The sequence below is a fragment of the Penicillium argentinense genome (genome assembly GCF_028826775.1).
Source record: "Penicillium argentinense strain IBT 30761 chromosome Unknown utg000009l_segment0_segment0, whole genome shotgun sequence".
Taxonomy (NCBI): Eukaryota; Fungi; Ascomycota; class Eurotiomycetes; order Eurotiales; family Aspergillaceae; genus Penicillium; species Penicillium argentinense.
Genome location: NW_026622668.1, coordinates 4990024 through 5010488, shown reverse-complemented (window position 1 = coordinate 5010488; position 20465 = coordinate 4990024). Strand labels below are relative to the sequence as shown.

General features: G+C 51.0%; 8 protein-coding genes across 8 annotated transcripts; 4 read left to right on the top strand and 4 right to left on the bottom strand.

Moving 5' to 3' along the window:
* Nucleotides 1–2303: 2303 nt before the first annotated feature.
* Nucleotides 2304–2774, top strand: N7532_009446 (uncharacterized protein; the record flags this gene model as incomplete). The annotated part of the gene is made up of 3 exons (XM_056621937.1): nucleotides 2304–2455; nucleotides 2561–2625; nucleotides 2713–2774. 3 exons carry the CDS (start codon nucleotides 2304–2306, stop codon nucleotides 2772–2774), a joined length of 279 nt encoding a protein of 92 aa, XP_056472743.1.
* A 469-nt stretch (nucleotides 2775–3243) lies between these two features.
* N7532_009445 (putative regulatory protein Ral2) lies at nucleotides 3244–5922 on the bottom strand (the record flags this gene model as incomplete). Its single annotated transcript, XM_056621936.1, has 1 exon — nucleotides 3244–5922. One exon carries the CDS (start codon nucleotides 5920–5922, stop codon nucleotides 3244–3246), a length of 2679 nt encoding a protein of 892 aa, XP_056472742.1.
* Nucleotides 5923–6778: 856 nt separating this feature from the next.
* Nucleotides 6779–7638, bottom strand: N7532_009444 (peroxiredoxin; the record flags this gene model as incomplete). The annotated part of the gene is made up of 3 exons (XM_056621935.1): nucleotides 6779–6812; nucleotides 6871–7485; nucleotides 7619–7638. 3 exons carry the CDS (start codon nucleotides 7636–7638, stop codon nucleotides 6779–6781), a joined length of 669 nt encoding a protein of 222 aa, XP_056472741.1.
* Nucleotides 7639–9991: 2353 nt separating this feature from the next.
* Nucleotides 9992–12024, top strand: N7532_009443 (uncharacterized protein; the record flags this gene model as incomplete). Its single annotated transcript, XM_056621934.1, has 7 exons — nucleotides 9992–10291; nucleotides 10349–10442; nucleotides 10534–10733; nucleotides 10790–10863; nucleotides 10913–11577; nucleotides 11634–11707; nucleotides 11761–12024. Coding segments are annotated over 7 exons (1671 nt in total), but the record flags the coding sequence as incomplete, so codon positions are not given.
* Nucleotides 12025–12218: 194 nt separating this feature from the next.
* On the bottom strand, nucleotides 12219–13742 carry N7532_009442 (uncharacterized protein; the record flags this gene model as incomplete). Its single annotated transcript, XM_056621933.1, has 5 exons — nucleotides 12219–12488; nucleotides 12543–12654; nucleotides 12708–13430; nucleotides 13507–13558; nucleotides 13628–13742. 5 exons carry the CDS (start codon nucleotides 13740–13742, stop codon nucleotides 12219–12221), a joined length of 1272 nt encoding a protein of 423 aa, XP_056472739.1.
* A 1169-nt stretch (nucleotides 13743–14911) lies between these two features.
* N7532_009441 (uncharacterized protein) lies at nucleotides 14912–15992 on the top strand (the record flags this gene model as incomplete). The annotated part of the gene is made up of 4 exons (XM_056621932.1): nucleotides 14912–14976; nucleotides 15073–15241; nucleotides 15324–15596; nucleotides 15654–15992. The coding sequence occupies 4 exons, from the start codon at nucleotides 14912–14914 to the stop codon at nucleotides 15990–15992; spliced, it is 846 nt and encodes a 281-aa protein (XP_056472738.1).
* Nucleotides 15993–16047: 55 nt separating this feature from the next.
* On the bottom strand, nucleotides 16048–17750 carry N7532_009440 (carboxylic acid transport protein; the record flags this gene model as incomplete). The annotated part of the gene is made up of 4 exons (XM_056621931.1): nucleotides 16048–16719; nucleotides 16775–16953; nucleotides 17014–17144; nucleotides 17197–17750. 4 exons carry the CDS (start codon nucleotides 17748–17750, stop codon nucleotides 16048–16050), a joined length of 1536 nt encoding a protein of 511 aa, XP_056472737.1.
* A 2034-nt stretch (nucleotides 17751–19784) lies between these two features.
* On the top strand, nucleotides 19785–20261 carry N7532_009439 (uncharacterized protein; the record flags this gene model as incomplete). The annotated part of the gene is given in 2 exon segments (XM_056621930.1): nucleotides 19785–19991; nucleotides 20010–20261. The coding sequence occupies 2 exon segments, from the start codon at nucleotides 19785–19787 to the stop codon at nucleotides 20259–20261; spliced, it is 459 nt and encodes a 152-aa protein (XP_056472736.1).
* Nucleotides 20262–20465: the final 204 nt, after the last annotated feature.

Here is a 20465-nt window from a genome sequence, read left to right as displayed (position 1 = left end):
TTAATCGTGGATAGTTGACTTGGCACTTGAAGATATGGTCTGTCATTTGCTTCGGTTCCATGGAGGGTTGCTTTTTTCCGAGGACGATCGGCGTAAAGGTGGGTCATAAATTAGGGCGCCGTGGCTACAATGACATAGATTAGATCCACATGCTGGACCAAGGGGCTGGTAAAATTCACAGGCAGTCAGTTTGCAGCAGGATCTTCGACTCACTCATTCCGACGACCAATCGGCCTGTCTGTCCGTTGTATAGCCCAGTGTAGAGTCGAAGGACTTCGTCGTAACAAGAATATTTCGAATTGAACAGAAAGAGGTATGGGTTCTCGACGGTCTGTTACCGAGTGGATGAAGTACAGTCAAATGCTGAGGAATCGCTCACGTGCCCCCCGCGCATTCAAACACGCTGAGGTGGGACGGATTCTCAGGGCCTACTCTGCTTACATAGATCCATCGGCTCAGATGACACAGACAAAGAAGCAGTAATCCGGGCGGATATGTAGGCGTGATGCTGCCAGGGTAGAAATCGAGAGGGAGTTGGAACTTGGAGAAATTTCAGGGACTAAACTCACAGGCGAAGACGGCATTAGAGGCCGCCCAAGCATCAACTTTGACAAGCATAATTCCCATTCCGCGACCTTTAGTTCATGTCCAGAAATTAATGGTGTATACCTAATGATATGGACCAGTATTTATTTATCTACTTCTCACATTCATGTGCCCAAGTTGCGCCGATACTGTACTGAATTTTGGACGGTGAATACTTATCCCAGGTCGAGAAATACTAACAATAGGACGTCAGACAAGCTACCGACAAAATCCAGCCACTTTTGATAGGGTCTGGAGATGAAGATGACAATACACACGTCAATGCCACAAGTAGATCTCACTCTGGCTCCGACCAGGTATGGCCCTCATATCTTGAAGAGCAATGCGTTGAAATGATTCCGTGATGAGTACTCAGCTTGTTATCTAAGGAAGCACAGCAGCGACTGATGAGTGGCTGAAAGACCCCTTCTACAAGGCGAAGCCAATCAGAGGACCCCATTTTTATGAATCCCCCCCCCCCCCCCCCCCCCCAACAAATACGGCGGCGCATCGATCGCACTTTAAATACGACCGAGGTTTAGATCATTCCTTGTGTATCACTCGGAAAATCTAATCTCGACATGACTCAAACAGCAGGCCTCTCACAGCTTCCGCCTCGACGCACAAGAACGAAAACACGGAGTTTGACCCGCCGCCGCCGCCGACGAAAGAAGTGTGATCTGCGGAAACCCGTCTGTCTCGACTTAGGTTCATTCTGGCTGTATGTCCTATCAATATAAGAAGAAAATTTACTCCTATTGCATCTCCTGGACAGTACGGTCAGTGCTGTGGTCTCAGACCCCTGCCTATTCTTTCTAGGTAGGGCGGTTTAGGTTACCGCAGGCCATGGCTTTGCCGCAATTTCGGCTTGGTCGCCACCCTATGCCATCCGCGCTTACCACTCCAGACTGCCTTGAAATTGCCGACAGGATATGGATTGAGACACCTACTGTGTACTTCTGGCAGGTGAGCCCGTGCGGGAACCGTTGTGATCTCGCAGTTTACTGCTTCTCGAATAACCTGACTGCGTCAGGCGCATCCGGACCTACGGTCAATCTTCTCTCCCTTTTATGATATCTTAGGCCACGCCCAGCTTTTGCAGTTCCGCGGGGTCCGTCACCTGCTCTGTGGCATTTCCTCAGCCAGGGCTGGTTTTCTGACCACGGCCAAGAATATATCCCCATCAGAAGATCGCGATGTTGTTTGGGGGGGGGGGTGGAGGGGAGGTAATTCTTGGCTGGACCTTGACGGACCCCACGGAGCTGCTTCTTTAGTGTCGGAGGCTTCGTGGAAGGATCGTTTGGGAATCGACGATTCGGTGAATGTGTGTGAGAGAGGTATTTGAAGAAGTAAGAAGAGAAAAGGGGTGGAAAATAGTATTTAAGAACTTTGGGCGACAAGATTAGAGAACTATGTACTGTCTTGGGAGTTCAATGCATTTCCAGCAACTCATCTATGCGAACAAACGCAGCGATCCCGGTTTTGCGAGACCTGAAGACCTAAGTTATTGATTAAAATCCATCAAACTCGAAAACTCAGGCTAAAACCTCTTTAGAAGCGCCCACCACCTAAATTGCGGTACCTACACTGTAAACAACCATACCGCATTTCAGCCTCAGGCACCAACAAAACCTCCACCCTTAATCCAACCCACCCCCAATTTTCTCCCATCAACAAAAGCAACCCCGGCCCTCCACAATCTTCTCAAATCCAACAAAATGGCACCCAGAGACGCGCCCAATCAATCGAGCTTGAGAATCCCAGCCCAGAAGCCCGGGTCCGCGCGCCCATCTCCGGCACAACGGCCGGCTTTTCCGCAGAAGCCGTCGGATATTCGTCAGACGAAGGAGTATAAGCTTGCTGCGCGGCGGTATGTTTCATTCTCTCTCTCTATTATGGCTTGATGCTGGGCACTTCGAGTTGTGGTTCAGGAGCTGCTGTGTTTATATCAAGGGATTAGTGCTGAATTTGACAGGTGGACTTCGACGATTGTCGCGTTGCCGATTGTTATGTATACGTCCTGGATTCTGTATGAGCGAGGTATGTGGTGTTCTTTCCCATTTCTTAGGTCTTAATACTTTAGCGGGAATATGGAAGTTATGGACGAGCTGAGCTCACACCCTACAGTATACGGCGATAAAGCGCCCAAGAAATTGAACGACCCGCCATCATCGTCTTCCTCCTCATGACCATCGCTGCAACGAACATGATTGTGAGAGATAGAGTGATTCGCAAAGACTGCTTGATTATCGGGAAAGTGAAATTGGCATCCCTTGTACATTACATCACATTTACCCCACCGCAGGGTACACAGCCTAATTGAATTTGAGACCGAGATATATGTTTTCATGCACTGTTTATTGCCTCTCGCAAAACTTGAGTCAGTTCGGTATATAGCTAACAAACAAATATAGCAACAGACAGACCCATGCAAAGAAAACAAATCAAAGCCCATGAGCATCGTTCCGATTTTGGGTGTCCAGCCTGCTGGAAAAACAATAAGAGAGATGATTTATCTGTCCATGCAAATCATGTGATATGTCGGAAAAAATCAAAACGTATATAGGAAAAGGAGAAAGAAAAAACGGACATTCAAAGAATGCCACGTATAACAGTTGCAATCGTGCCGGGTAATCATCAATCAGCGATGACCGCAACTTAGCCAGCGACTCCCTGCATGGGCAGCGAGTGATGATCACCCGATCCAGCCGAAGCCGGCACAGAAGTTGAGCCGCTGCTCGCGCTAGGAGGTTTAACACTGCGCTCGCGCATGCGACGACCCTCCATCAATCCGCGCAGACCACGCTTCTGCAATCCAATCACACTGCTCAGATCGCCAGTCCAAATTTCGCGACCAGGACGGATATCCGTGTCGCGACGGTGATGAGAGCGCGAGGCAGAGCGGCTCTCGCTATCGCTAATGAATTCCGAGTCGGATTGGCTGTAGCTGGCGCTAGAGGCGGAGGTCGCCGTGCTGGCGTTGCTGATGGAGTCCTCGCGGTCACGGTGGTTGCGACTGCGGCTACGTTGTTGTGAGAGATTTGTGTCGATGCGGAGGGATGGGATGCCGCGTGCAAAGTTTGTTAGGTCATTTGTACTGCTTGAGTTCGAAATCGCGCCGTGTTCGGTGTCCGAAGAGTCTGAGGCGTGGAGAATGCTGTGTTGGGAGTTTGTTGTTTCAGATACAGCAATGGATCCGTTGCGACCCATCTGGCTACCGTTGAGCGCTTCCAGTGTGCCGCCAAGTCCGTTGGTGAATCCGGTGCCACGACCGCCTCCTGCAGCCATGGCGGCTGCGTTGAAGACGGCTGCGGCGTTGCGTCCGTCCAGAACTTGGTGGAGACGTTCCACCGTTGCTTCGAGCAGGCCGTTCACCTGATAGGGCCGGGCGAGCTGGAGTAGAGAGCAGAGTATTTGGGGTGTGCATAGTGAGGAGCCGGGGGGAGGAATGGCGGAAGTATAGAGATATTGAACGAGGACTTGGAGGGTGAGAATGGTGTGAGGGAGATAGAGCACGCGAGGTCTGGAGGTAGGGGCAAGGCCATGAGCTGAGGGAACCTCGAGGTTTTCCAGTAGAGCCTTCGACGGCACGGAGGGGTTGACCAATGTGGTCGCATTGGAATAGCTGCTGTTCTGTCCGATGGATGGAGTGATAGTGATACTCGAGTTCCGGCTGGGATGGACCTGAGCTGGGCGAAGAGTAGCTCCGTCTGCGATTCCTCCCTCTGAGGACTCGCGCAGGAGCTGAATGAAATAGGGTCCCCATCGTCGAGCCAAAAGGCGAGAGTTTACAGGGATGCGCTCTCCGCCGACGGCCTGCAGTTCCATGTCGGACATCTCGTGCAGCGAAAGAGCAAGTTTACCAAGCTCATCTGACGCTGCAGAGAGGGGTCGACTGGTTGTCAACTGCGCCAACTTCTGTTGCAAAGACGCAGGGACCGAGGGTGAGCTATATGACTTATAGCCAGATGTTGGGGCAGTGCGAGATGGGTTGTTATAAAGCCCAAAGGCCTCAAGCTCCACCATGCAAACATGGGAGAAGTTGATCCTTCGGTGGTTATAATCATCAACCAAGCTACGCTTCCGGTGTCCAAGAATGACGAAGGTGCTGCGGCGTGGCCAAAGAATACCGCGGTTCCAGCTTCCCTGGCCAAATACTGAGCCGCCAGCATCAATTCGGCCCCAGGTCAGAGTCTTGAGGTCCAGAGCCCAGAGTGCATATTCCTGCTTGGAAGATGTGAGGTAGGTACCACTGACCACAAAGTGGCCATTGATGATACCACCATTGGGGAATCTCAGACCCGGCGGCGATGCCTGGCTCTGCATGGGTCGCTCGACAAGTCGCCCGTCCGGTAGGCGCACCTGCAATTCCAACTTGACGTCGAGGAAATTGTAGTTCGAGTAAATCAACATGGGGCAGCCATGCTCGTCGGCGGCTGTTTCCTCAATGGGCTCGTGCGTCTCCCGGTCTGGGGCCGCAGATCCGATTTCTGAAACATCCATGCCAACCAGGGGCGCAACGACACTGCGGTACGCACCACAGCTGCGACCAAGTGGACTGGTATTGGTCCATTTGAGACTGCGGAGATTGAACACGCTAATTTGCTCAATATAATGGTTGGAACTGTCCTGGCCACCAACGACCACCATTTCAGCGCCGCCAAAGCCATCAATATCCACACCGATTGAGCCCTGGTGGGGCGTGGTCGATTCGGGGTTGTGGTGAATAGCAGACAGTGGTGCACTCGCAGAGGTAAAGCTAGCGCTGGACGGAAGAATAGTCGCGCAGTGAGCGTATCTCCCCTGAGGCGACTCGTGGGCCGCAACTCGGGTCCACGACCGCGATGGCACATCGAAGATATGGATATCTGACATGACCACCACCTCCGACTGTGACTCCCCCGAATTCGGGTTCATTGGGTCCCGAGGTGTTCCTGGTGCAGGGGACATGCCTCCATATGCAACCAACTTATTATCGCCCAAAGCGCACACACTGTGGAAGTACCGCGGGGGCGGGATATCGCCGGTCGCCTCGATCTTGGACCAGTGTCGACGGACCAGGTCCAATTCATACAGGTCGGCGGTCAACTGAGGGCGACTGCGCGAGAGAATTCGGCCACCAAACACATATAACTTATCGCCGAGGATCGTGGTGGTCGCACCCACAAGGGGGTGCGGCTCCTTGCCAGTGGTTCGGCGGACATTGCACACCAGGCCGGACAGGTTGATCGGGCCCGACGAGGCCTGCTGGTTGAGAGACGGCGACACCCCGGGGGCCGAAGGGTCATCACGGCCTGCATCGAGGTAGCCCAGACTCGACTGGCTTCTGGACATCATGGTGCACGGGGATTCCCCACAGCGACGGGAATTCCGATCGGAAACAATTAGTTGGTGGTTATCTGCCCCTTTTTCTGACTTAGTCCCGCCAGGTCGTCTTCACCGTATGTCGCATAAGACAGGCGTCTCCTCCGGTCCGCTCTATTCGGTCTGTATATATATCGCACGGTGTCTAGTGTGTGTAACGGTCGGGATCAGCCCGCGCACGGTGATCGCAGGATTTCGAGTGGAACGGTGACTCTTCGGTGGGGATTAGAGGATGGGAAGAGGAGCGGCGTGGCACAGGAGGGTATGTGAATGGAGTCCCCGCCACGTCGAGGGCCGGAGGGCGAGAGGAGCTGGGACGACGCAAGGAGGTGGGATGACAATAAAATCCCCTAGGGCGCTTCGACGTTGGATCGGCACAAAAAAGGCGGTCTCAACGTTTCTCCTTTCCGGGACGGGGCTGGGGGCGGAGCCAGCCGTGTGCGACAGGGGTAGAAGCCTTCTAGAATGAATTGGTGCGAGATTCCCAGATTTCGTCGACATGTGGGCTCGGAGAATTCTGGAGGTTCACTTTTTTGGCTTGAGATGAATACTAGTAGATGGGACGAATTGGTGTGGCTCATGCCGGCATCTTCAACTGTCAACCACGTTGCGGTGACACCAGTGCGACATGCATCTGATCTACGAATGCACCTGCATCAAATAATTTGACCTCGGGCAATTTATCGCAATTAGTCTACGGTAATTTGGTTTACAGAGGTCAACAAGACAGCAATGGCGGGAGAAATCATTTCATATTGGTATCAAGCGGATGACCCGGCCACATCATCCATACGTTTTTTCTCTTTTCGCGTCACATCGTAATCAGCATTTACTGGCTGGGAAGCTTGGTGAAGCGGAGGTAACTAAACAAGGTAAGTTAGCATATTGTCTATCGAATGTGCATGGCATTGGGTCACTTACGGCTTAACCTCGCGGACCTCGCCAAACTTCTTCTTTGCGTCCTCAGTGGAGACGGGGGGAGGGATGACAACGTCATCACCAGGGAGCCAGTTGATGGGGGTGGTGACACCCTGCTTGTCGGTGGTTTGGAGAGCGTCGATGACACGGAGGACCTCGGCGGTGTTACGGCCAGTGGAGGCGGGGTAGGTCAGGATCAGACGGATCTTCTTGGAGGGATCGATGATGAAGACGGAGCGGATGGTCAGAGCCAGACCCTTGGAGTCGACGTTGGTGGTGTCCTGGTAGTCGACCATGTCGTACAAGTAGGCGACCTTGCGCTCGGGGTCGGAGATGATGGGGAACTTCAGCTGGGAGCCGGAGACCTCATCGATATCCTTGATCCAGCGGTGGTGGGACTCGACCTCGTTGGCGCTGAGACCAATCAGCTGGACACCACGAGCAGTGAACTCGGGCTCGAGCTTGGCGAAGGCACCGAGCTCGGTGGTGCAGATGGGGGTGAAGTCATCGGGGTGGGAGAAGAGGATGGTCCACTTGTCGCCGATGAAGTTGTGGAAGTTGATGGGGCCGTTGGAGGTGTCGGCGTCGAAGTTGGGGGCAGTAGAACCCAGACGGAGACTGGACGCGGGTCAGCATTGTATCCATCGGCAGGTAGCCGGGGGTATGAGGGGGGTGCAATTGCACAGCTGGGCCACCCTGGCGTAACCCGGGGTAAGGTCCAAGCTATGTTCAATGCATTGATGGCACTTACGGGGGAGCACGGTCAGCCATGGTGATAGATTTGAGCGGGAGTGAATGGAAGATGGAGAGAAAAAAAGGGAGTAGCGGCGGGGGAGGGCACTCAAATACCTCTGGGCAGCCCCTCCACGCGCGCACCATCGCCAGTACCTCACCCCCCGGGCCAATTGATCGACTTACCTCATCCAGCACTCGCCATCACGCAATTGCCCACCGCCCCGGCAGAACCCGCGTGATTGGCCGGTCCGAGGTGGGCTGTTTAGTGTGCCTGCCATCGTGGTTCGTGCTCCTCAAGGGCAGCCTCCTCTATACCTCAACCCGGTACTAGACATCCAAATATACTTGTTTGAACACCTCTCTAACTCACTCAATTGAATCAACCAGGACACAGTATGGATACTGTCTGGCAGGCTTCATCCTCCCCTCTCACCAGAATTTCCTATCGGCCGATTTTCTCGGTGGTCAGCCCAAGTCGGCCGACAACCCCCCACTTGGAGCCAATGGAGACTGGGCCGGATGGCGCAATTCCCTGCCTTCTCGTCGCGCATTATTAAGCTCCAGTGTGAGCATCGATCGGCGGGGTCAGAGCTTCTTCCAGATATCAGGCAACGCCAATCGTGGCGTCCCGTCAGAACTCGAACAGGGCCTGCCGCGTTCGTCGTCCGCAAGGTGCCGGAACGGACCCTCGGGGGCCCTCGATGATGCTGCGAAAACGGAGACCCACCCGGTGGGGCCTGCAAGCTTCTTTGACCATGAACTCTGTTCGGTGTTTATACTGAGGGGGGCGTGGATGCCTACCTGAGAGTACAGTGGCAGGGTAGAGACACATGAAGAAGCTAACATAGTGTAGGCTAAAACTACAAATACATTATCTCCCGCCAAACTGATCCAAGTCAAAACGTCGTACTGGTGTTTATCCACCCAGCTGAACACTCAAATAAGCGCCAAAATACACTTACCTAGAGAAGCATATGTAGAGTCGCAGATTCCCGGAGATTCTCTGTAGGCCCCACTGTCTTGACTTACAGTTCAAAAAATATTCGCAAATGCACTTGAACCCACAGAAGGTTACTCTACAAGATACCACGTGATCACACGGTGGATTTGAGTTGTATGGGGTACAAGCCGGAGCTCCATGTCGCGGTCCGAAGATCTTTTCTAGGCCTCGGATCGATGTGAATTAGCACAGGCACCAGTGATACGATGCGCGATAGCTATTGTTTCTTTAAAATGGCCTCAAGTTACGGCGCATGCCTCAGAATTTGCAATATACAAAGTTCCCTCTTGTACTCGCGTTCGAAGTGGGGTGGCCAAAATTATTTCTCTCAAGGGCCCGGAAGCCCCTTCAATAAACCGATCCGTCGCGCTCAACTTTGGTGGGAAGACTGCGTTGAGCTGCTACTATGACCGCGGCTACTAAAAGCTAAAGTAAAAATCAAGAGAAAGGAGAGCGAGAGGCGGAGGACGAGGAATTATAGCGGGCCTTTGCACCTAGGTCACATGAGGGGCCACGTGCAGCCCTTGAGGGTGGCAGTCGCGTCGCTGCGGCAGTATCTACCCAATAGACTACCAATTACCATGTGGAAGAAGCACACTTTCGAAAGGTCGCAAGAATGTGATGCGAGCATGCCTTGAAGACGACGAGTGCTGAAAAATTACAGCATCCATCTTGCCGAGGCCAATTCCCTGCCCAACTGGCAGATGCCAATGTCATCAGAAATTCAGAGATACCAAGTTGTCTTGAGGAATCCTTAATGCTTGATATCTCGGGAATTCTTAACGATCTTTGCCCTCCGAGTTGGGAAACGTATTCAGGAAGGAGGGCAGAATGCGAGTGCCATGGTGAATCCCGACCACTCGAATGGAGAAGACAATCAAAAGTGGCGTCCACGACTAACGATAAACAGTGCGGCAGCCGTCTCCTCTTATGGGTTGATTTTGGCGCACATTGCGTCTTCGTGGCGACAGATATGCTCGTAAATATTGTTCTGTATACCTCGTCAGGATCCGACCTTGTTTACCCTGCGGTTTATTCTCGAATACCTTCGCCTGGCACCTGGGCTCGAAATGGAAAAAACTACTACTCAATGCAGACAAGCGATAATGTCTGGCAAACTTTTCCTCTCCTGAGCACCAAGATTACCCATGAGCTTGAAGTTCTCTGGCCAAGCCGCTAGGGTTGTCGAAAACATCACGAATGACTGGTCTCACCATACCCCTCTAGCACATCATCGCACTCACCACTATCGCCATTCAAAAACTTGCTGCAAGGTCCTTGCGACACTGAAAGAGAAAATGGAATATAAAAAACATCAGGTATCCGCGAGAATCTCGAGATATCCTAAGTCCGCCCGGGAGAAAAAGCGGCTTTCGACCCTTTGGGCAGTCCTATCGCGACATATTTGCAGATATGAGCGCAATCAATGCAAAAGCCAACTCAGCGATAGTCGTGAGCGAGGCCATACCAGAAGATCGCAAGCGATCCTATGGGACTTCGGAGCCAGAAGGCGAAAATAATGAGTCCAAAAATCCATTTTTGGATCCTGATATCGCGGAATATTGGGCCGATGTGTATGAAAAAGCACAATATGAGTGTCGGCATGTGTTCGATCCTTCTCTCACCTGGACACCAGAGGAAGAAAGGGCTCTCGTCAGGAAGCTGGACTGGAGGATCTGTCTTTGGGCTGTATGTTATGCCGCTGCTTCCTGGATCCGAGGGCTCGAAGCTAATGCTTGAGTCCAGTGCGTCATGTTCTTCGCGCTTCAGGTCGACCGAGGAAATCTGGTACAGGCAGTCTCTGATACTTTCCTGGCTGACTTGGGTTTAACTACCAATGGTGAATTAAATGCTGCCAATGAGGTGTCGCGAAAAAGATTATCGACGAGATCTGTCATCCAGAGAAACTTGCTAACTTCATCTATTTGTAGACTACAACTACGGAAATATCGTTTTTCGACTTTCCTTTCTCATTGCAGAGCTGCCTTCTCAGTTGGTGTCCAAAAAACTCGGACCGGATCGTTGGATTCCCATTCAAATGGTGCTCTGGTCAGTAGTAGCAATATCGCAGTGTCGTTTGGCCGACCGAAAGACGTTTCTGGTGACCCGAAGCTTGCTGGGTGTTCTCGAGGTGAGCTACCACGGTTTCATGACTACGACTTTCAGAAACTCACACATACTTCCAAGGGTGGCTTCATCCCCGACATTGTCCTGTGGCTCTCCTACTTTTATACAGGTCGAGAGCTTCCAGTCCGCCTAAGGTATGTGCAAAATACACCACAATCAGGGACCTTACTGACCATCTCATAGCTTTTTCTGGACCTCGCTTTCCGTGACCACAGTCGTGACCTCCCTCCTGGCCTTCGCGGTCTTTCACCTCAGCGGTGTCCACGGCATGGCCGGCTGGCAATGGCTGTTCCTCATCGAAGGACTAATCACCCTCGCCATCGGCCTCGCCTCTTTCTTTATGATGCCAGCCTCAGTCGTGCAAACAAAAACCTGGTTCCGACCCAAAGGCTGGTTCACTGACCGTGAAGTTGCGATCGTCGCCAACCGCGTTCTTCGCGATGATCCATCCAAGGGCGACATGCACAACCGACAAGCGATCACGCCTACAAGACTCTGGTCGGCGATCAAGGATTACCACATGTGGCCAATCTACCTGATTGGCATCGTTGCATATATCCCACAGTCGCCCGTAAACTCATACATCACGCTGACACTTCGGTCAGTCGGGTTCAACAAGTTCAATACGAATTTGCTCACGATTCCGGCAAGTGTCTTTCACATTTTCAATCTTTTGTTAATTACGTGGATCTCCAGTCGGCTCAATCAGTGGGCTTTGGTCGCCATGTTCCAGGCTATATGGACGTTGCCCTGCCTGTTCGCTTTGCGTTTCTGGCCGAACGTTATCTCAGATGCTTGGGGAACATACGCGGTTGTGACAGTTCTGTTGAGCTACCCATACTGCCACGGTACGTTTCTGCCTCTTTAGCATTCATTGAAGACATAAAGCTAATTTCATGGGTAGCAATTGTGGTCGCGTGGGTATCGAGAAATGCTAACAACGTCGGAAATCGATCCGTCTCAGCTGCGCTGTACAACGTGAGTGATATCGCATTTATTTCTATCGAGATATACACTAACTTTTCATGCAGATGTCGGTCCAGGCTGGTGACATTGCGGCTTATTTCATCTACCGAGATGACGATAAGCCGAAATATCGCAGAGGAAATACCGCTCTCATTGCGATCAATATTGTTGTCATTGTACTGTTCCTTGGAGCAAAGGCTTACTATGTGTATGAGAACAAGAGGAGAGAGAAGATCTGGCAGGCATTGTCCGAGCAAGAACAGGCTGAATACATCAAGGAGGCCAAAGAACAAGGAAGTAAGAGATTGGATTTCAGGTTCGCTCATTGAGGGAAGCTTGCTAGACTATGGAGTATATGACATTGGAATACGATTATTTCATGGAAAGATTGCAGACGACGATATGATCTTCGGTTCCTATACAATGATTCTCTCTTTGCGAAATCTAAATGCGAAAGTATCTAGTGGCATTCATGATCGTTACCCACAATCGCCGACGAAGCTTCTTTCAACCAACCAGAGCCTTAGATCCCAGAATGTTGGGCGATCAAGTTGGCCGAGTTGGGAAGGCTATCAATGGCCGAACGGTTTATCTGGTCAACCGATTGGAATCCAGCTTCCTCCATCAAGATATCGAACTCGGCTAGCAGGCTTTTCAGAACATGACGTACTCCAGCCTCACCGGCGATACTGAGACCCCAGATCCACAGCCTTCCGATAAATACAAACTTGGCGCCTAGTGCGAGAGCCTTGAAGATGTCTGCGGCACTACGCACACCCGAGTCAAACATGATCTGCAAATGACTCGTCAGCAAGGCCAGAACAGGCGGAAGAAATGTTCAACTTACGTATAGATTATCACCGACAGCGTCGACGATCTTCTCCAAAGCATCGAGACTGGCGATGGCACCATCAACCTGACGACCAGCGTGATTGGTGACAACAATACCATCAATCCCCCTATTCATGGTCAGCAAATCGAAAAAGCGAAGACGCCAAATGGATGAATATACACCTCAACACACTTCTCCGCAGCTTCAACGCTCTGGATACCCTTCAGACAGAAGGGTTGACCACCACTAATGCGCTTCCACTGCTCCATCGTCCACTTCACCTTCTCCCAAGTATGCGCACGACCATGCCAGATATTCTCATCGATCCATTTAGCACCCGCCTCCTTTGGATTCATCTTCGGATCAATCCCAGCCTCCTTCAACCTTTTCTGGAAAACAGGATCCTGCAATCCCAGGTCCCCAGCGCCGTGGTCGTGGTAGAATGCATAGTTGCCCGTGAAAACGTCATTATGTCGCCACCCGAGCGACCAAGTATCGGTGGTCAACATGCAAGCATCGAAGCCCGAGTCCCAGGCACGCTGCAACATGGAGAGAGTCTGCTCATCGTCATGGCTCTGATAGAGCTGAAAAAATCGCGGACCATTGCCGTTGGCCTTGCCGACGTCCTCGATACTGTAGCTTCCCGCGGACGAAAGGCAGTATGGCAGGTTCAGCTCCTCGGCAACCTTTGCGACCGATAGTTCGCCGGTCGGGTGGTAGATGCGATTTATTCCAATCGGGGCAAATCCGATAGGGGCTGAGACGCGATGACCGAAGATCTCGGTCACTGTATCTCTGGTGTTGGTGTCGACCAATGTGCGCGGGATGATCCGGTGACGGTAGAATGCCTGACGGTTGGCAAGATGTGTCCAGGACATGCCGGCGTTACATGACGAGTAGTACCTAGGCAGGGTTTAGATTTACTTTTCGACTTTGGGAGTTTCGCGTATTAATTACGAACTGGACGAAGTGAGCTTACCATCCTGCTTGGGAGAGCTTTGCTTTCGCTAGTTTCTCGATTTCGGCGGGATCTGCATTCCAATGCCATGTCAGTCAACGGATGATTGATTTGTGAAATAGAAGCTTCCAGCGAGACGCACCAGTGTTAAACAGAGTATATTGCCCATTGTTGGTGTTCCAAAAGGCGTCGCGCCGATAAAGTGACCACTGGGGAGTGGTGCGGTTCTTGATGTTGGGGTTATTAGGGTCCGACATGATTGTTCGATGGTTCGATGATAGGAGACAAGTAACTGTCAGATTTGCTGTTTAAATAATCCGAGTTGAAAATGTAGAATCTCAGTTCTCTCATTCTCGCCCGAGAGCAAGATATCATACTACCCGGGACTCGCCAAAACCGTGATGTCAGACCGTCAATCATGGGTCCAGTTTTCAGAGCCAATGAGGGATATCACCACCACCGGTGTCCCACATGCTTGTGCTTAATTCCTAGCAGTTCATAGTAGCCTCATGTAGTTATTTGTCTTGAGCTTCCGTTCTCCGTGCTCCACATCAGCGTTTCCCGATGATGATTCTCCGGATGGTCCATCTCTCGGCCGACTGACCAGAGCGCAGTAGACATGATCTTGAGATGAGTGAAAAAGGAATTCGGTATTGTGGCTTGAAGTATATTGCGCTCTAAGATACTCTGAGAGTTACCCTATGGTATACAGAATACAAGTCCCGGGTCTACATAAAACCGGCTTGTGCTAATCTTAATCTTAATATAGAGTTGCCTACGTCCAAGTGTCGCATTTATGGCGACTAGGGAGGATTGCACAAAAATCCCCTGAATTGAAGGATGAAAACACAAAGTGCTAGTTTCTTTCAGTACCTTAAGGTACGAATTAATCGATCTTGTGCTCTTTATTTTTGCATTTATGCCCCACTGAGAAAATCCATATTGAAACAATTATGATCACATGACGTAGTCCGTTTCTCCTGTCCTTTCCCGCTTATTCTCTGTTCGCTCTATTGACGCTTTAAGTCATCAGAAAAAGAAAATCCATCAACGCGGTCGTCTTCGCTCACCTATCTTCAACACATTCTAGTCCGAAAAGCGCGTTTTGAACGCGGTGAGAGGAATTTGGGGTAAGCGCGCCTTGAGAATAACCTAACTGAGAAGCCGCCCAGCCGACTACCATGAAAAGAGACACAAACTGTTGGCTCGAAGGATGACAACAACAACTGGATATCTTCTCTACTTCTCTTTCAAATTCTCTCATCTTCTACGAAGGAAATGTGAGACATGAACTGGAGACCTCATAATATTGTCACGTGATCGCTTCCATGACAGCACTCCCGGTCTTAAGAAACCTTGTCTATCACTTCCTCATCTAATCTCAAGCCTCAAGCACAAATATAGGGAAAGCTCAGTACTTTTCGGGATGTCCAGTTCAAATCCATCTCGGCCGAGCATGGGAGGCCGTCTACTCAGTACTTTCCTCAATCGGTACGCCAATCCCATCCGCCGTTCCGAGCAACCCCAGATGAGCACTAGATAATGGGCCCTCGAACCGTGCAAAAAAGCCAAACTGACCTCAAGCAGTCCTATCAATGATCATGGATCAGGGTGGTCGAGTTTATGGGATTCTGGCGAAAGCGATCTTTGGGATCGGGGAAAGGCATCGCCAGCACTAGTCGATATTGTCGAGCAAGAAACCCAGCTCCTTAACCCGTTCACCGTGGAGGGACACCGGAAAAAGGCATTTGTCCCAGTTAGTATCCGAGCCTTCCAGATAACAAGCACCGCGAAACGCGGTCACCGAGTACCCTGGATGCTAACCGCTGATCTGGTAGGGCTGCGGCCGCGGATATGATGTCGTTATGCTCGCATTACACGGCTTCGATGCATACGGCCTCGAGATTTCGGGAACGGCTGTCAAGGAGGCCGAATCTTATGCGTCAAAGGAACTCAAAAAGCCTTCTGAATACCATTTCGGAAGCAAATCGAATCAAGCTCGCTCCCCCGGCTCCGTAACTTTCCTAAAGGGAGATTTTTTCTCTTCCAATTGGAATTTTAAAGGTGATGTTGACCAGTATACCAAGTTTGATGTTGCCTACGACTATACCGTGAGTGAATTGACCGCCTACGCAACACAAGAGGATGTTACTAATTCTACGTCATAGTTCCTATGCGCGTTACATCCAGAGCAACGAAAGAATTGGGCCGCGAGTATGGCTCGAGTCTTAAAGCCAGGTGGTCTCCTTCTTTGCCTTGAATTTCCACTATACAAAGACCCCAAGCTTCCGGGGCCGCCTTGGGGCCTAAAGGGAGTTCACTGGAATTTGCTTTCGGAAGGCGGAGATGGTATCATCACGAACGACGTAGGAGATGATGGAAAAGAAGCGCACTCTATCCGGTCTGATGGAAATTTCTGCAGAGTACTCTATGTGAGACCCGAACGGTCGTATAATGCTGGTAAAGGCACAGACATGTTGAGTATATACGAGCGAAAGACAGATTAGGCTATCTACCCGCCATCAAGCTTCCACCTTACTAGTCAATACAAAACAAGCCCAATCAAGCCTTCTGATCGACCATTTCTATTTTCTCCTCCTTTCCCTTCTGCTCATGATCTCCAGCCACCAGGTCCGCAGCTTTAGTCGAAGCAACCTCATCAACACCAGCCATACCAGTTTCAAATCGGCGACCACGTTTCTCAGGGCCAAAGGCAGCGGTGACCATAATGCCAGTAGCGATGATCGCAGTCGCAACACCCATGACAGGTCCATAGGCAGAGACCTTGTGACCAGATGCTGCCGTAATCCAAGTCTTTTCTGCGACAGCGTTGACGATCTGTGCAGAGGGAGAGCTGATCATGTTTCCGATCTGGTATGTCAGGCCCGGGAATGTCGATCGGAACTCTGGGGGCGACAGTTCGTTCAGGTGGATCGGGATCACACCCCATGCACCCTGAACGAAAAATTGCATGAAGAATCCTGATGCGCTCAATGATCGCTCGCCGTGAGGCATGATCCATGCAGGGATCAGAATTGCGGACATCAGAGCAGAAACAATCATAGCGCGACGCCGACCAACGAATTGTGAAAGGTATCCGATTATTGTTCCGCCAACACAAGCTCCGGTTTTCATCAGGATGGATGCTCTCGACGCGCCAGCGTTATTGAGCTCCTTCTCGGTGAGCATGAAGGTGGTATACGAGTCTTGGGAGGTGTGGGAGTAGTAGTTGAACTAACCACATGTTTCGTTAGCTTGCAGTCTACCCAGTTGGTTCAGAATAATTTACCCAGGTCATCAAAATGACACAATAGACACACAGCTTCCACTGCTTGGCCAGCATGCTCCGAGTTTCTCTCGAAAATTCTGCCGCTGTCATCGTTCGCTTGCCTGCCTTCTTGGCCTCGAGGAATTGCTTGGATTCTGGGAATAGGATTCGAAGAAGACCCACTCCGATAGAAAGGCCCGCTAAATTGTGCGAGATGATTAGACACTGCGATGCCTTCATTTTAGAAGCGCTTGGCTTACCTGCAGCCCAGAATACGACCTTCCAGCTTTCTGTTTCACCTCCGACACCCAAGTTGGCACATGCCGCAAGCACATATCCAAAAGAGTATCCTTGTTGAAGGATACCCGACATGAGACCTCTCGCATTCACACTGTTGGCCAGGGTTAGTTCGATGTTCTTGAAGACGAAAAGATCTTACTTACGGACAATGCTCTAGGGCCATCGCAATGGCGTTTCCGTAAACACCACCCATGAACAGACCAAAAAGACTCCGTACAGCCAGGAACTGTTGGAAGGTGTAACTGTAGATCGTCGCGACCTGGAGCACACCAAGAATGACCATGTTGAGGACCATGGGCCATTTGCGACCATACTTGTCTCCAGCCAGTCCAAAGAATGCGGCACCCACACTTCGCAGCAAGAGCGTCAGGGTGATGGCAGTTGATATCTCCGTCTTTGATCGACCATAGTAGTCCGACAGCTTCTGTTGCTGGATCGACAAAGCATGGAAATCAAACGCATCGGCAGTCCAGGCCGAAAATCCCATGAAGAAGAAAAGCCAATCTCGAGCCGAAAGCTGCATCAACAGACTGACCGGATTGCGGATAGGCTCCGGGGCTTGCCATTCTGCGTGAGACTCGCCATATTCATTTGTCACCTCCACGCGCTGCTTCCAAATAAACAAATCTTTAAAAGCTTGGCGGGCAGTAGGGATGATACCCTTTGCAATAGGCTCTGCAATTTCGTTGGAATCCATGATCGTAGGATGGAGACCAATTGGTAAGGCTTTTGATGTCAGGTAAAAAGACGAAAGCCTCGTATACTCTTTCTTTCTCTTCCGGAGCTTCACTGAGAACACCCCTGCCTTTTTATAACCTCCAGTTGGCCCCCAGACAGTCACAGCTGCACCCCAGATGTACCCCAGCCCCGCATCTAGCTTCCGCATCTTCTTCGTGATCAGAGCAGCCGGCTTCCCAACCCCAGACTTGAGCCGTGCAGCAACGCGGGGAGAGTTCACTCGGCCGACCGGCCAAGATGTCGCCAAGGGTCTCGGCCATCCGTGCTCACTCCAATGGAGGTCCGCCATGCGAGACGCATCCCGCGTTCCAAGCTTAACATGCCGACTTAGCGTGGGGAGACTATGGCTCCGAGATCCTTTCGGCCTTGGCTTACACGTTCAGCGCAGCCCGTTGGACGGCATCGGGATCGCTCGGTGCTAAAGGACCAATGGAGCAAGTGCCGACATACGGAAGAATTCGAACTTTTAGCGAATATACGCCGGCGGCTCTGTTTAAAACATGACGATTAGGGTAATTGAACCGGGGGGCGAACTAGGACATAGAAACCGCAGCTAAAGGGAGCGCCACACTTCTTGGGTCACATCTTGTATTCGCCACGTCGCTGGCTTTGTTTTTGCTTTTTTCGACCTGGCTGTCCGGTGGTGCGAACGGGCTTGAGTCTTGTAGGACACAAGAGTTGGATGGGCTTGCAGTGGCTATAGTCTGAGCGTCTTGCTTATAGTGAGGTGCCCTCGGTATGATCCATGGATAGGAGTCTTGTAGTCTTTCCGCAGAGGGTCGAGCCTATGACGGCGCTTACAATGCATCCGGACTAGTCAATTCTAGACTAGCTTTTTGCTTCGGGTGGTGATATATCTGTCTTCTTGCATATTCTTGCCCCAGGGCACGATTGGCATGGGGGCATCGTGCTGGCGCATGCCAATGTCAACAAACGTCTCTTGCTGTCAGTCCATATATCACGTGATGTGAACGAACGCAAATAATCACATGGCACCCACCATCTTTGTTCGAATATCCGTGAGTATACACAATGGATTGATTCGATTAAAGCAATAGAATAGATAGGTGGCTGTCGAATTTTTGAAATTAGCACGTAGAAAGTACGGGAAATACTCCACAAAACCAATTCGAAGTACACTCGCACTAGGATATATACATTATCGAGATGATCGCTACCGCTTGCGCAGACCACTGTACACTTGTGAACAGTAATTCCGTTCTCTTCATAGAAAGTCGCACCCATGCCGTTGCGGAAAAATGAGTGATTGACTTGTTCGGATTCTGGAATGAATGTTGAATTGAATACGGGTAGTAAAATTTCTTATACAACTGAGGTGGTATAAGGGGGCGTGCTACCAGTGGGGCCTGCAGTGTGCTCGCGCGCGGTTAAAGCAATTTGAACCCTGCCAGGTGCGGCGCGCAGCGAACGATGCCCCGAAATCTTACTCTCCAAGGCTTGCGAAAGATACCCGAATCGCCCAAACCGCTGCTTTCTTCCTCTGGCGCAATCGGTCTGCAGAAATGATTCAAGATGCGACCTCGTTCTCGTCGTCGCCATCGTCATCTCCGTCAACAGAGCCCGCCTCAGCCAGAAATGGTCCCCTCAAGACAGCCGAAAAAATACGCCCCCATGGCTGGTGGCCCGTGATTGCTAACAATTTCAAGATCCCGAATTGGCTGCGCGACAACGACTACATCGTGGAGGGCCATCCGATGCCCACATACTCGCATTGCCAGTTGTTTCGCCTTTGGTGCTGCTGGCACATGGAGACTCTGGATATCTGGACCCATCTTGTTGGGTCAAGCATCTTCATTGCTGCCGAATTCACGCTCCGCAGATACTCCCTAGCATCGAAAGACCTGCAGCTTATAACGGGGATATGTTGGCCTTTGGAACGTTTGTTGTCTCAGTAGCCACCTGTTTTGGTTCGAGCGCTACCTTCCATACACCGAGGAGTCATTCTTATAGCGTTCACAACTGTTGGGGCCGAATGGATATTCTGTATCTGCATCATCGCTGGAACTTCCAGGACATACTATGCTCTATATTGTCAGCCCAGGATGCAAAGATTCTACTTGGTACTACACATTGCGGGAGCTCTTGCTGCTACACCTACACTTTTCGATACTCGTGGCGGTGGGAACAAAATACGGAATTTGCGAGGCATTACGTTCACGCTTTTAGGGATCTCAGCCACGTTACTTCTTTGCCATAGGTTGAACGGCTTGCCTGGGGCCGCGTGTACACCGAGCTTGGAGCTGGCTGGTTCCTTGCGGAAGGGGTCTCTTTGCTGGTCGGCGTTGGACTTTTCGTGAGCCGTCTTTCAGAGATATTTAAACCAGGGATGTTTGATATTATCGGTCATTCGCAAAAGCTATTTCACACGTTTGCCGTTCTGGGTGGTGGATTCCATGTGCTCGCTTTGGTAGCTTGCTTGAACTATCAACATAATCGCAGAGGTTGCTAATGAAGAACGACGGTAGACTGCAGCGTAGCGCAGATTCAATTTGAACAAAGATATCTTGATTGTAAATGGAGTGGTTAGACAGAATCTAGGCGATCATTGAACTCAAAAAAGGGGCTCCTCCCGTCTCTTGAGAGCTTCCATTGTTGTAATGAGGGTTCTGTTCTTCTGTTCCGTTGATCCATATATCTTTGTGCAACGCAGCAA